Source organism: Cydia fagiglandana, chromosome 6 (genome assembly GCF_963556715.1).
Source record: "Cydia fagiglandana chromosome 6, ilCydFagi1.1, whole genome shotgun sequence".
Taxonomy (NCBI): Eukaryota; Metazoa; Arthropoda; class Insecta; order Lepidoptera; family Tortricidae; genus Cydia; species Cydia fagiglandana.
Window position 1 is genome coordinate 20,353,638 of NC_085937.1, and position 13,499 is coordinate 20,367,136.

General features: G+C 36.6%; 1 protein-coding gene across 1 annotated transcript in view; it reads left to right on the forward strand.

Moving 5' to 3' along the window:
* LOC134665456 (nuclear receptor-binding protein homolog) overlaps positions 1–13,499 on the forward strand; it is a 51,620-nt gene that overhangs the window by 33,399 nt on the left and 4,722 nt on the right. The window contains exons 2-5 of the mRNA XM_063522431.1: positions 7,524–7,748; positions 8,245–8,375; positions 8,929–9,107; positions 11,795–11,969. Of these exons, the coding sequence (XP_063378501.1) occupies positions 7,524–7,748; positions 8,245–8,375; positions 8,929–9,107; positions 11,795–11,969 (710 nt within the window). The remainder of the gene's footprint in view (positions 1–7,523; positions 7,749–8,244; positions 8,376–8,928; positions 9,108–11,794; positions 11,970–13,499) is intronic.

Genomic DNA, 13,499 nt, shown 5'->3' on the forward strand with positions numbered 1-13,499 from the left:
AAGGGCATTTTTCCCCTTATCCTGCTACGGCCTTTAATGAAGGGAAAACCACTATATCAAAAGTTATTTGAATGGGGCCCAAAAATGTATTGATAATCAAGAATTTAAAATGAGCTAACTAAAGAATTTAAGGTAGTTTAGGCAGTTTCCGTCTAGGGCTCATATAATCTTTCCACCCTGTAGGTACCTATACCTAGTATAAATATGATAAACTAACAATTCACTTCAAACCTCTTTAGATTATGGACTGAAGAATAGATTAGACGTAATAATCTGACAATGACGTAGAAAAACAATTTCTTCTGTATAAGAATACATACGAGTATTACATTGCATCGGTCTTTGTGAGAATAAATATTTATAAACCTTGTAGTGTTATGTAGTGCAAAATGCAGGCATCATCTAGTTCATCATGTAGTGCATCATCTAGTGCATCTACTCGTGATAACAGAGTTGAATTTACTTTTGTGCCAAGTTCTCACGGAGGAAACATTTTGCTACGAGCAGGACATAGATACAGCTTAAATAGATCCAACAAAATGTCTACGGTATGGTTATGCACAAGCAAAAGTTGCAATGGGACTGTTAAGTTAAACAAAGATAAATCGAATATATTAAATGAGAGTAATCATTCTTGTATACCCGATTTTCAGTCGAATGAAATCGAAGAACGACTTGCATACTTAAAAAAAAAAGTAAAAACTAATTACAGACCAATACCACTATTGTATCGCAAAGTAATGTTACCTGTAATGACCAAAGAATATGCAGCAAAATTACCGTCATTTCATTCAAAGCGGGATGCCTTGTATAGAGCTCGGAATAAAAGTATTAAACAATTTCAGTTCCAAAATTGTGAAGACGTTGTAATTCCACCTGAATTAGAAGAAAATTTTTTATGTGCTCAAATTGAAGACGTACTTATTTTTATAAGTCCAGAATGTAATGATTTCCTGCAGCGTGTAGATCGCATCTTTATGGACGGAACATTTAAAGTTGTGCCACGGCCATTTGTACAGCTTTATACATTTCACGGTGACATTGGCTCTTCATCAGAATACACCAAAGTTGTCCCTCTTATTTATGCCCTGTTACCCAACAAGCAGAAAGGAACTTATGAAAAATTGTTTAATGGTATAAAAGAATTTATCCCAAATTTTCAACCAAAATGTATAATGACTGATTTTGAGTTGGCAGTGATAAATGCAATTCCAAATAGTTTTGAGTCAGTATCGGTCGGTGGCTGTTATTTTCACTTTTCCAAAGCTGTGTGGCAATACGCATCTGATTTGAACATTTCCAGCAGCCGTGACGGCTGCGACTATGTTGCAAAATGTGTTGCAGTCGCTCATATGCCGAAAACAAAGATACTTGAAGCGTGGTTCAAAGTATTAGAAAAAGTGCCTTCCATAGAAAATATCGATTTGTTCAACGGATACATAACTTCACAGTGGTATAATGTCAAGAATATGAACATTGTTTCTTGTTATGACCAACGTCACCGCACAAATAACGTGACAGAGGGTTGGCATAATAAAATGAATAAACTAGTGCGAGGTAATAAAAGTTTATTTCATTTGATTGCAATGATGAAAGAAGAGTCGAGGACTGCTGATTTTCGCATCCTTCAACAAGAAATGGACATTGAGACAGAACGAAAACGATTAAGAAAATATATACAAATGGATGAAGTTATAATGAAAATAGTAAATAGATATCTGAATCAGAAAATATCTATGGAGAAGTGTATAGAAAAATTATCTTTTTTAAAGTATACTTAAACTATAGATAAGCAGGAAAGCAGAAGAGAAGAGAAAAAAGGGGAAAAAATAGTTATTAAGTGGTCATTAATAATGTAAGGAAATATTAAGTTTCAGTTATGTGCAGCTGATTTAGTTTTTTTTCTAGTTTAAAATAAATAGTTCATGTTAATACTGAGTATTTTTATTATAATTTATTTATGATGTGTTGTGTGAGCCTATACATACATAGGCATATACGTCTATAGTAGGTCCTACCACTGGGCATTGGTTTCTCTTAAGCGGCATTTACATTTAGTCGTTCGCCTCATGCTGCTTGAAGCGACCGCAAAAGTGTAAATAACACTTTAGTCGATCGCATTCGCAATCGACAACTGCCGCCAAGTATTATGTGACCGAAGCAGTGTATAGGTAAATACGACGTCTGTCGCCTAATTACTCGTAAGTCACCGACTGCGACGAACGCAGATCAGTTGACATCGTGACAGATATCTGATGGTTGACTTTGTAGTTCAGCCGCAGTACCTATTCGTGAAGACTAGCTAAAAGACGACGTTCTTTGAACGAATCCCTTCGGCAGTCATGCGGTCGCCGAATAGTAGGCGGACAGACTAATGTGAAGACGACGTTTCAAACAACTTCGGCGACCGCATTATTTAGGTGAACGACGAAGTGTAAATATTGCTCTATATTTTATACGGATAGGTATACTTCCTAAGCAATCTCAAACTAATCGGAACAGTCTCAATAAGGTTGCTTCTAATTATTTATAAATAAATCTGCAACAAGCAAAGGAAAAACATTTATTGAGCTAGAGCGAACACAGTCAGACCGAGAAAGTTCAACACATGTTTAAAAATATTGATAATATCTTGAGCATGATTTGCGTTAAAATCTGTCAAATTTTCTTCAGCGTCGGCAATTTCCTCCCACGCATCGATTTGTTTTTCTAGGTGGAATAAGCAAGCTTTTGTCCCCGGCGATATGTATAAATTGTACTTCACCGAGAGATTTTCCTTCATTACAATTGGTACATCGTACAATTCTTGGACAGCCGCCGAATATGCAAGTACACCACTCGGGTGTTCTTTTAAGTGGCTTGGTGATTAGAATTTCTTCGCTTTTCGAAATTTCCATCTTGGAATCAGCAACAAAATAGCTTATAGGTATATCCACTACAAACTGATAGATATGCAAGATTTATTGAAATATAAAACGTCAATAACACTAAAAAGTTAAAAGACCTAAAGGAAAAAGGATTAACATTATTTTGAAACAACTCTAAATAAGTTTGCATTTAAATTTTAAATACCGTAAACTGGGGCTCTTTAGAAACCACGAGGCTATTTGGAATAAGGGAGGTGTAGGTTTTGAGTCCCTATATTTTTTGTTATGGAGATGATAGAAACTTAGATCTTTTTCTGACAAAAGATCTAAGTGTCTATCATTGCCATTACAAATAATTAGGGACTCAAAACTTATAGTTTTTTTTATTCCAAATAGCCCCGTGGTTTCTAAATAGCCCCAGTTTACGGTAGGGCTATTCCCTGAGGTCTTTCGGTTCCTGTTGTAGAGGTTGGCTATGGCCTGCGGGTGACAAAATGTATGAACTGACAGGTGACTCGATAAGTCAGGTTAGTGCCCGCTATTCACTATTGCCGAAAACAATCGAGACATTCGTGCCATTCTTTCTAAACTTCTTGTAGGATTGAGAGGGACAGCACGCACACATCGGCTGTGCTCGGCAAGAGTGAGAGAGTAGAGCAGGCTAGAATGAGTATATTCATTATTACGGTGCCGGCCTTATACATTCTGAATCATAATGTGGATATATAATTATGAATTCATACTCTGAAATCTGGGCCCGACCTCACACAATCTGAATCAGATCCATCTGAGAAATTAGTAATTCGAAAAGATGTGTGTAGACAGTAGGTAAAAAATATTTCGGGAGCACCTTTAGCTAAAAAATGAGGCTAATAAATAATAAGAACATAAATCAAGCGTTGGCTAAAAACTGCGATTACTGAAATTTGCTGCAAATAAATAAGGCGTTTGTGATATTAATCTACTAATAAATTATAATGACATTAAAAAATCGTTCGCTTAAAAATGCGATTACTGAAATTTGCAGTAAATAATTAAGGCGTTTGCGATATTAATCTACTAATAAATTATAAGGCCATAAAATAAGCGTTCGCTAAAAAATGCGACTTAAAAATTTGCTGCAACTGAATAATGCGTTCGCTATATTCATCTAACAAATCCTTGTAAATGTAAACATCGCAAAAACGTTAAATATAGCTATTTCAATGTCATTGTTTATTCTAGTCTGTGCATTGACAGACAGACAAATAGCGAGATTTTTTTCCTGTTTACCTCCTTGGAAGCGTTTTATGAGCTTCAAATTATATTTTCTAAAGAAAATGAAAGCTTAAAACGAGTGTTTTTTCATGCATTAACACGACTTCCTTATTTCACACCTCTGGAGTTGCAGGCGTCCATAGACTCCATAGGCTTCGGCGACTGCTTACCATCAGGCGGGCCGTATGCTTGTTTGCTACCGACGTGGTATATAAATGTTGATTACTTTTAACCTTCAGTCAGTTAGACCTTCGCTCTATCAGAAAGCCACATTTGAATATCAAAGTGTGTTATTCATTAAGAAAGGCTGTCCATCATTTTCAAAGGAAACCTTCTTTCCCTAAGGTATTTTGCATCGATTACCATTTGTTATTTTTCGCTGGTTATTTTGTTGTTTATTTACGACGTTTTTGCACGAGAGACCGTAATTTGTCATGTACAAGTTAGCGTATTTTTTTTATTCAAGTCATTCAAGGTCAAAATTCTAAAACTTTCTAGACTAAGTGGAAATCGTTTGTCATATTATATATTCATATTCATTTATTCATAAAATTACAAACTTATATATATACTTATATTATATTATAAACGATAGGCAATACATTGGAGTAATACAGCAAAAAACTTTTTTTTGGGGCTCAGGCAACTGCATCCATACAAAAAACTGTCTGAGCGGGGCAACTAACAACTAAGCGGCACTTGCACCATCCCACTAACCCGGGATTAACCGGTTAAACCTGGAGTTACCATGGTTACCAGTACAATTTGACACTGGGTTAACGGTTTAAGCGGTTAATCCCAGGTTAGTGGGATGGCACAAGTGGCCCTAAGGGTAGCTACGCGTTTGGGGTCACGTAGACCCTGCCAGCGTATCATGACTGAGGTTTATGTTAACACCGCGCAATGAAAGGAGTCTGGGATGTAACCGCGAATATCGTATTTCGCAAATTGCGGAGATTTTTATCTGTCACTCTAATTACGCCTTCATTGGAGGAAAAGAGAAAGATCCCCGCAATTTGCGAATTTCAGTTTTCGCGGTACCTCTGGCATCATATTTTTACTTTTTATACATGGAACTCTTAAAAAGGCCCACTGATTAACAGTCCGCCGGACGGTATCGGTCTGTCAGTTGTTCGGAACTGTCAAAAACTGACAGGCCGATACCGTCCGGCGGACTGTTAATCAGTGGGCCCTCATTTAGCATACAAAGTTAACAAACTACGTGACTGCGGCCGCGTCGGACATTTTGTTTTTTTCTGTAATAAAACGTTGTAAATGACAAGACAGTTTAACACACAAGCACATACGACCTTTTCATAGAACGGCTGGATAAACAGTGCCATTCGTTCTTGTTTATTTACTCATTCACTCGTTGCATACGGCTCGGCTTGGGATTGAAAGAATGGAAAGATTTATTTGTAAATAAGCATAAACGTGTATTAACCCTTCGGTGGGTACCAGGAGGGGGGGGGGGGGTTATTTTGTTGCGCGTTTATATTAGCCGTCATGAAACTATGTATTTCGCCATTTTCAATTGTTTTTGTTTTATTTGTTTGTCGAACAAAAAGAAAAGAAAGAAATAAAGTTGTTGCAGTTGTTGTTTGTTGTGCAGAAGTCGAGGTAACTGTTCAAATATTGTTAAGCGTGATTAGAGTATTTTATTTTACTTGTTGAAAAAATGTGACGTCACACCAGGGGGGAGGGGTTTGCCAAATGTAACCAAGTGTGACAATGAGGGGGTCAAAAAACCTAGAAATCCGTGTGATGTAATTAATGGATTTGTTTTGTTTCAGTTTATTCGTTTATTTTTTTTTATTTTATTTAGTAATTAAATAATCTATCAAATCAACAATTGACAACTATTGTGGTATCATATGTTCCTCATACTATAGCGATTTTAATTTAAGTAAAGAAATAAAATTTAACCACCCTTTACAAAATTTATAAGCAAAAATGTGTGCCCACGTTTTGGCGTGTTCAAGCTTTACTGCCTTGTGTTACTAAACGTTTTAAAAACAAATTACGTTTGTCAATTTCTCTATAGTTTGTCCGGTATGTTTCCTTACCACTCACGTCGCCTTCATAACATGAAATTTTTCTCATTGTTATCCTATATATTTTTACACTTTTCCTTCGGGAAGTAACGAATATACCATCAGCTAGGTTGTGAGGTTTCCAACCTGTTTTGGGCGCTTTTTATCATAAATCAAACACCACTTTACAGTTTTATTACCAATCATATCATCAACTAATCAAAACCGAACGACAACTCCCATCAACCTATCAACCAATCCCGTTCTGCATACCGTGGCTCCCCACTGACATAACCCTATATCCAAACAGCCATATTCTACTCTCTAAACTGCGTCACATACGACCTTCTTTCATTGAGTTGTTCAATAAGCTTTGGATACAAAACGTAGTATGTTAGGTGGTAAAGAATGGCGGATGAGACTTTTGCTTATGTGGGCGGTAAATGGCCACAATTGAATGATTGCCCGATCGGCAATTTACCGATTGTCGCAGGGTTATCAGATATAAAATTTAAACGAGACGACACGTCAGGGCGTTTCAATGATATTCCGTAGCAATTTCTAATAATGATATTCCGAAGTCGTAGAAAAATTGAGATAGTCGAGTAGAAATAGTCGAGGAAAATAATACTTTGTTACACCATCATAATTGATTAACATAATCAAAACATTTTCTGTGCCAACAGCCGTCTTCGCTTTCAGATATTTGGCAGTTTTCACCATTAAAATTAAACAAAACAAATCCTATAATCCAATCCGATATTTCGATATTGATCCTCTTCAATTCCGGCACCTATTTTAATATCGTAAAAAGCGGTTCGTTATTCCAGAATTCCGACATGCTATTCTGCTAGCCCTAGTAGTCTCGCGTGCCCTGGCAATGCTGATCAGATGGGTTCCGTGAGGCCTTGAATAACAAATGCGATTGGGCTTTGTTCAGGCAAAACAGGGTATTCAAATTAGGTACCTAATCTAATCAGAAGTTAATCAGAAAACGAATGGCTTTTTCATAATGTCACAAATCGGTGTGGTTTTTGGTGTCAAATCTATAAATTACATAGAAAACATATTCTAATACATAGTTGGATCCAATGAGGTGCCAAATTGATGCTAATAGATTGCTGACATTCAAAGTAATTTACTTAACTAGAAGAAGAGAGGTGCCGCTCGGCTTTTTCTTAAGACACACCTGGGTCTGTTTTTACTCTTGTGTTTGCTCGAAGAACATTAGCTACTAAGCATCCAATAGTATGCCGTGAAACGTATTTTAAATACACAGCAATGCATTCCGAATAATATCATTCGTAAGCGTTTTTTGAGTAACTTTCATTGATATGACACGAATACAATTTTTTTTTATTTCCAGGTGGAACAGCGTGACGTCCCCGGCATCGACTGCGCGCACCTCGCCATGGACACAGAAGAGGGCGTCGAGGTCGTCTGGAACGAAGTCCAGTTCTCCGAGAGGAAAAACTTCAAGGCCCAGGAGGATAAGATACAGATGGTGTTTGATAACCTGACCAGGCTGGAACACCCTAACATAGTCAAGTTCCATCGGTACTGGACGGACACGCACAATGATAAGCCCAGAGTAAGTAACCTGAAAACTAGGACTCTTAAATGGACGTAGTTTAGCGTAAAGGATCCATCCTCTAAGGTTTGTCATTTAAATGAATGACTTTTCCGTTTGACAGAAAGTTCAAATTTCACTAACAGATTTTTGTGGATTGGATCTTTTACCCTAAACTACGTACAAATAATGTACTAGGCACCGAGATAAGTGGTGTACACGAAGAGTGGCCTATGCTCAGCAGTGAGCGACTGGAGGCTAGAATGATGATGATGATGTACTAGGCATACATGACACATAACAGATAGTCTTCTTTAATCTGACTAGACAGAATTACAGTCAAATTAGAGAAGAAGTCTACTGCTAAACATGGACTATGAAGATAAAATTTAATACACTCGAGAGCTATGAAAATGTATTCCAATTAAGCAGAATCCCCCTACAACATGATCCGTTTTCATTGCTACAGTTTACATAAAAGTGTGTCGATCTACAATCGATTTCTGTTTGATTGCAGGTAATATTCATAACAGAATACATGTCATGCGGCTCTCTAAAACAGTTCCTGAAGAGGACGAAACGCAATGTCAAACGACTCCCACTCCAAGCGTGGAAGAGGTGGTGTACACAGATTTTATCTGCGCTAAGGTATGAAACCCTTATAAAGTGAAAAATAATTATATACTTAAAATATTATAATCCTTTTATAAATAAAAAAGTATTTTTACATTTTCCACTCAGTTTGAAAGAAAGGTATGTATTACCTACTGGATGTTTTGTTGATTGATATTGAGCCGAGAGGCATATTATCCTTTTTAAATTTTGCACGTTGAAATATTAAATCTTGTCAAAAACTATTTGGTCACGCTCGCAAATCTTAATTATGTCAGCGATAATTAAACTCCTTAAAATATTTCTTCAAGAAGCTTACATTCAATAATCCCATTAATTTTTAAAACCAGAAAAACGTTTAAAACTGGAAACTAAGTGTCTCTTTATATACTGACTTGATCGTTAACTTGATTAAAATCGCCCATATTCTTTTCCTTCCTGAAGTCAGTCATTTTACATATGTAAATGAAATGTTGTCTGACTGCCCAAAGACCGCCTGTTGCTGCTAAATTTTAATGTTCAGTTTAATGTATTTTACTTAATAATTTTTTTTTTTTTATTGTACAAAGAAAGTTAACTTCCTCCCCAGCTACCTCCATGGCTGCGTGCCTCCCATAGTCCACGGGAACCTCACGTGCGACACGATCTTCATTCAGCACAACGGTTTGGTGAAAATCGGCTCTGTGGCCCCGGACGCGATCCACCACCACGTCAAAACCTGTCGGGAGAATATGCGGAACATGCATCTTATTGCGCCGGAATATGCTTGTAAGTGACTACTACATCCATTTGGTATTTTGGAAAGTAATTCATCCGGAGAACCGCTAGGAGCTGACCTGTATTTAGCATGATTTATTCGATGGGAACCTGTGATATCCCCTTATGAGATATATAAGGCAAAGCGAGATCTTCTGGCGTTGTCTTACTTTTTATTTTTGAATTTTGATAAGAAATTCACAAAGGAAGATCTTGGGTGTTAAAACTGCCATAATACTTCATAAATAAAATATGTACTTTGATGTGTCATTTTCCAATTTTTCGTATATATTTTTTATGTAAATCCTCGTTTTTGTTTGCACTTTGCTATAATCGATCACCATTCAAACCATATTTTCTAGATTTATATCAGTTTTTAATTTTTTCTCTTTAAATTGGTGTGATGATCAAAATTCTAAATATTTTTGTGTGTTTTCAATGACACAGCCCAAATTGGGATGGAAAACGGTACGTTAGTAATACGAACACAATTTCCACATCACGCACCATTGGCAATTCATACGCCTCAATAAATTCTGTCTCATTATTACACAAGTATGTGTGTTTATTACACTCGATTGACTCGGTGACTCGATTGACGCAACGACGAGACATTAAAAAAATATTATGACATAGGATCGCAGGAATTTTATGAAACACAAAAACCATCTTTCAAAGAAAAATTCATGACATTATTGATCACACTCGAAAGTAGCAGGGTCATATGGTAGTTGCAAAAGCCTTTCTAGTTTTTAGTCCTTGCACCTATTACGCCACCATCTAAAGAAATAAATTGAAGTATGCACACAAAACACTTATTGACCTGTTACTAAATTAATTATCTACATTATAAATATTTGCGAAAATTGACATTAATCCTGTAAGTGTAGCTAATCTTAAATGACTGAATGACTATATGTGACGTCCCACGGTCAAAGGTACCTTATGGCGGGTATGGAGTTATGCATACCCCAGTAATCTACAATAAATAAGCTATCGATAACACAAAAGATCAACCTCCTAAGTTGCGTAGTTACAGAGATATGATTTTTTGAAAATAATGTTGTGAATTGAGCAACTTTACGATAGAGAAGTTTTAAGTTTAGCCGCCTAAAAAACTATGTTCCTGAAGTAAGTTACATAGTTGACTACAAATAATAATACCTTATATATCTGAGATTAAAAAAATGTTGCGACTTGTTCTGTAATGCAAATAGAAACCTTTGATATCGACTGATTTATATGTATACTAACCAATCTCTTGAAAATAAAGTTTTATTTCATTTTCACGATTGATTGCAATGAGCTCTCAAGATTTAAATTTTATCTATTAGAAAACGACACTGAGAGACAGTTTAAGCAAAAAACAATACCGATTTAGAGGTAAAAATTTATTTTTTACCTTTTTCATATAAAATCAGAAAATTGAATATTTTTACTTTTAATGTAACACACAATCAATTTTTCTGAGCACATATGAAAGAAATTCTGTCATTCAAGTGAAATAAATCCTAAAACCCCAACTAAATACTATATTTAACCCCTTATGCCACTTTAAACTTACATAACAATAACAGTATTTGCTCCATACATTTACGAAAAGGTACCTTATGGAAATAAATCTCATAATACATCACTACAAAACATCAATCACATTGAAGTTTATCTTTTATGAATAGAAAATATTAATTTACATTAAACTGCCATAAATTTAATTAGTTCTTCGTCATAATAATCTTAAAAAAGACCAATAATTTGTATGTAATGAAAAGGTACCTTGTGGTTAAGTTACATGATGAGGCATGATGATGATGGAACAGTTAGGATAAACTAATAATATTTTGGGGTAAAGATGGTATAAATCGTCTATTTCTTATCAATAACATATTTTGGTTGCCATTGAAGACAAGCGGCATTGAGGTTCAATGACCTCAGATATTCCATAAGGTAATGCGTCGGGTATTGGCATTTTTCAGCAAACCAATGGCTGATTTATTGCATGCGACCAAACCAAATGAAGATTATTCTAGTTAAGAAAGACTTGACGAGAGTAACTTTGGTATAATAGCAGGCTACTTGGATTTGTAATGTCGGTCGATGTACGGTTATCATATTTGCTAGGCGCCCCAACCAGAACTGAAATTATCAAATTAGTTTTGCGGAATGCTAATACAGTTCTCTACCAAACTTCTTTTCCCGTATTGACTAGTTTTTTTGGGAATTTTCAACCTTTTTCCATAAGGTACCTTTTGTACTAAACTCTGAGACGACATTACTAGGCTTATAACTAACTTATAACAAAAATAAAAACAGGTAAACAAACGTTACGCATTAAGGTTTCAGATCACACAATAAAAAAAATTTGAGCATTTTTTCACCTCTTTACAAAACATTTCATATCTCCGAAACTAGAAACCCTCATAAGGTACCTTTTCCCGTGGAACGTCACATATACTCGTATCACTGACAAATGTTTTCACATGTCTATATTGACTGAATGTATAATGGAAAGCAATGTATTTAAATTAAGATCCTATTTTTACCATATGTTCATTGTGAATAAACGATTTCATTAATTCATTCAAAAAACAAATTCAATAACTTTACGTAGGTGTAATAGATATATTTCTGCAACAAATCACAGACCAGCTTCTTTTGAGATCACCAGAATAAACAATATCAAAACTCTTTCTTTACAGCATCACAAATGGTGACGCCGGCCATGGACATATATTCCTTCGGAATGTGCGCGTTGGAGACGGCGGCATTAGAGATCCAGGGCAACGGGGATTCTGGGAGTCATGTCACGGACGAACATATCGCGCGCACTGTTGAGTCGCTGGAGGAGCCGAGGCAGAAGGACTTTATTTATAGGTAAATGTGTATTAAAAGCTTCCACTAATTCTCTCAACTTCCAGTGACTTTCCACTAGTGTCCGACCGAAACATGTTTTTTTGCCGAAACCGAAACCGAAACCGAATGTTCGGCTTTGGCTCTAGTTTCGGCCGAAACCGAAACCGAAACTTTTGTAGACTTGTTAAAATCGTTGAAAAAATGTCATAAAACCCCTTTTATACACATATTATGGGTCTGTCAACACCCAATATCCTTGAAATTGATGTTACAAAAGCAGTTTTTTAAGAAAATTACTAGAGTTAGACCAAGATAATTCTGCAAGGATTTTGATAACACACGCAGTGCTAGTGTTATTTGAAACGTTAAACTTCTATAAAATCAAGACGTATAAATAACATTTGCATAGTTGCACTGCGTATGTTATCAAAATCATTGCAGAATTTTCTTGGTCTAACTCTATTTATTCACGGATCAAGTTAACATGTAGATACAGGGTCAACCAAAAACGCGAGCGCGAAATTTTTTGTTGACACTATCGCAAGGCCGGGTACCAATCTTCACAGTGAGGCGAACTTTCATGCGAACTCAAAGCTGTGCTTCAGGCTTCAGGATAAGTAGTTGAGCACAGACTCCAACCAATGTCCATTGTATTAAAAAGCGAGACCACAGGCCGAGCATGGCGCAGCGAGGCCAAAGGCTAAGCTGAAGTAGAGGACAGTGGAACACAAACCACAGGTAAATTGAGGTAAAATCACTCCGAAACAATTAGACAGTGTGTGCGTTATAGGTATTGATTGACAGCCTCTTAAGTCTGCGTCGACCGTCCAGTGGCGCCCTCATTAGTGGAATTGTGTTTTTTAATAAACCAATTAATTTCTGTATCAGTATAATATGTAGGTATTACAGTGGCGGGACTTCCATACAAGCCCAAAAGCCGGGCTTGCCCTAAGGCAACTAATTGCCTTACCGAAATTACGTAGTGATAAGATCAATAAAGATTATTTTGAAAATCGCGCGCCAAACGAACCCGTATTATTAAATTCAAGCCACAGCGGCCTCGAACCGCGGCACGAGCGTGTTGCAAAATTATGCCGCGGCGTGGCGCCTCGTCCGCGCGAACTAAATCAGGCGGAGGATGTTCTAGCTATCCTGCTCGAACTCGCACTCGTTGGCTTGCAACCGTGCTTGCTTTTCCGTCCCGCTCTGGGCACTATCAGCCTACAAACCGTCAAAGAACGATGTAACTATTTGTTGGTATGTATAGCAATTTTATAAGACGATTTATGCTTGGATTTTGTGTGAAGTTAGCTGCATAAGTTCGCACAGCGCGCGTTCGCGTTTACTTCAAGTGTATTATTATTTAGTTGAGCCGAGTCAGTGGTCGAGTCGAAAGTAACGAAAGTTTGTTTAAGTGAATTTGATTAAATAGTGAATGTGAATTTGTTCATCGTTGTGGCGCTTAGTTTAATAAGTGTTAACAATGGATCAAGAAGTGGTTCCTTGTGACGGTTTGAAATGCGTCCACGTTTTAGTCAACCAAAACAAGGT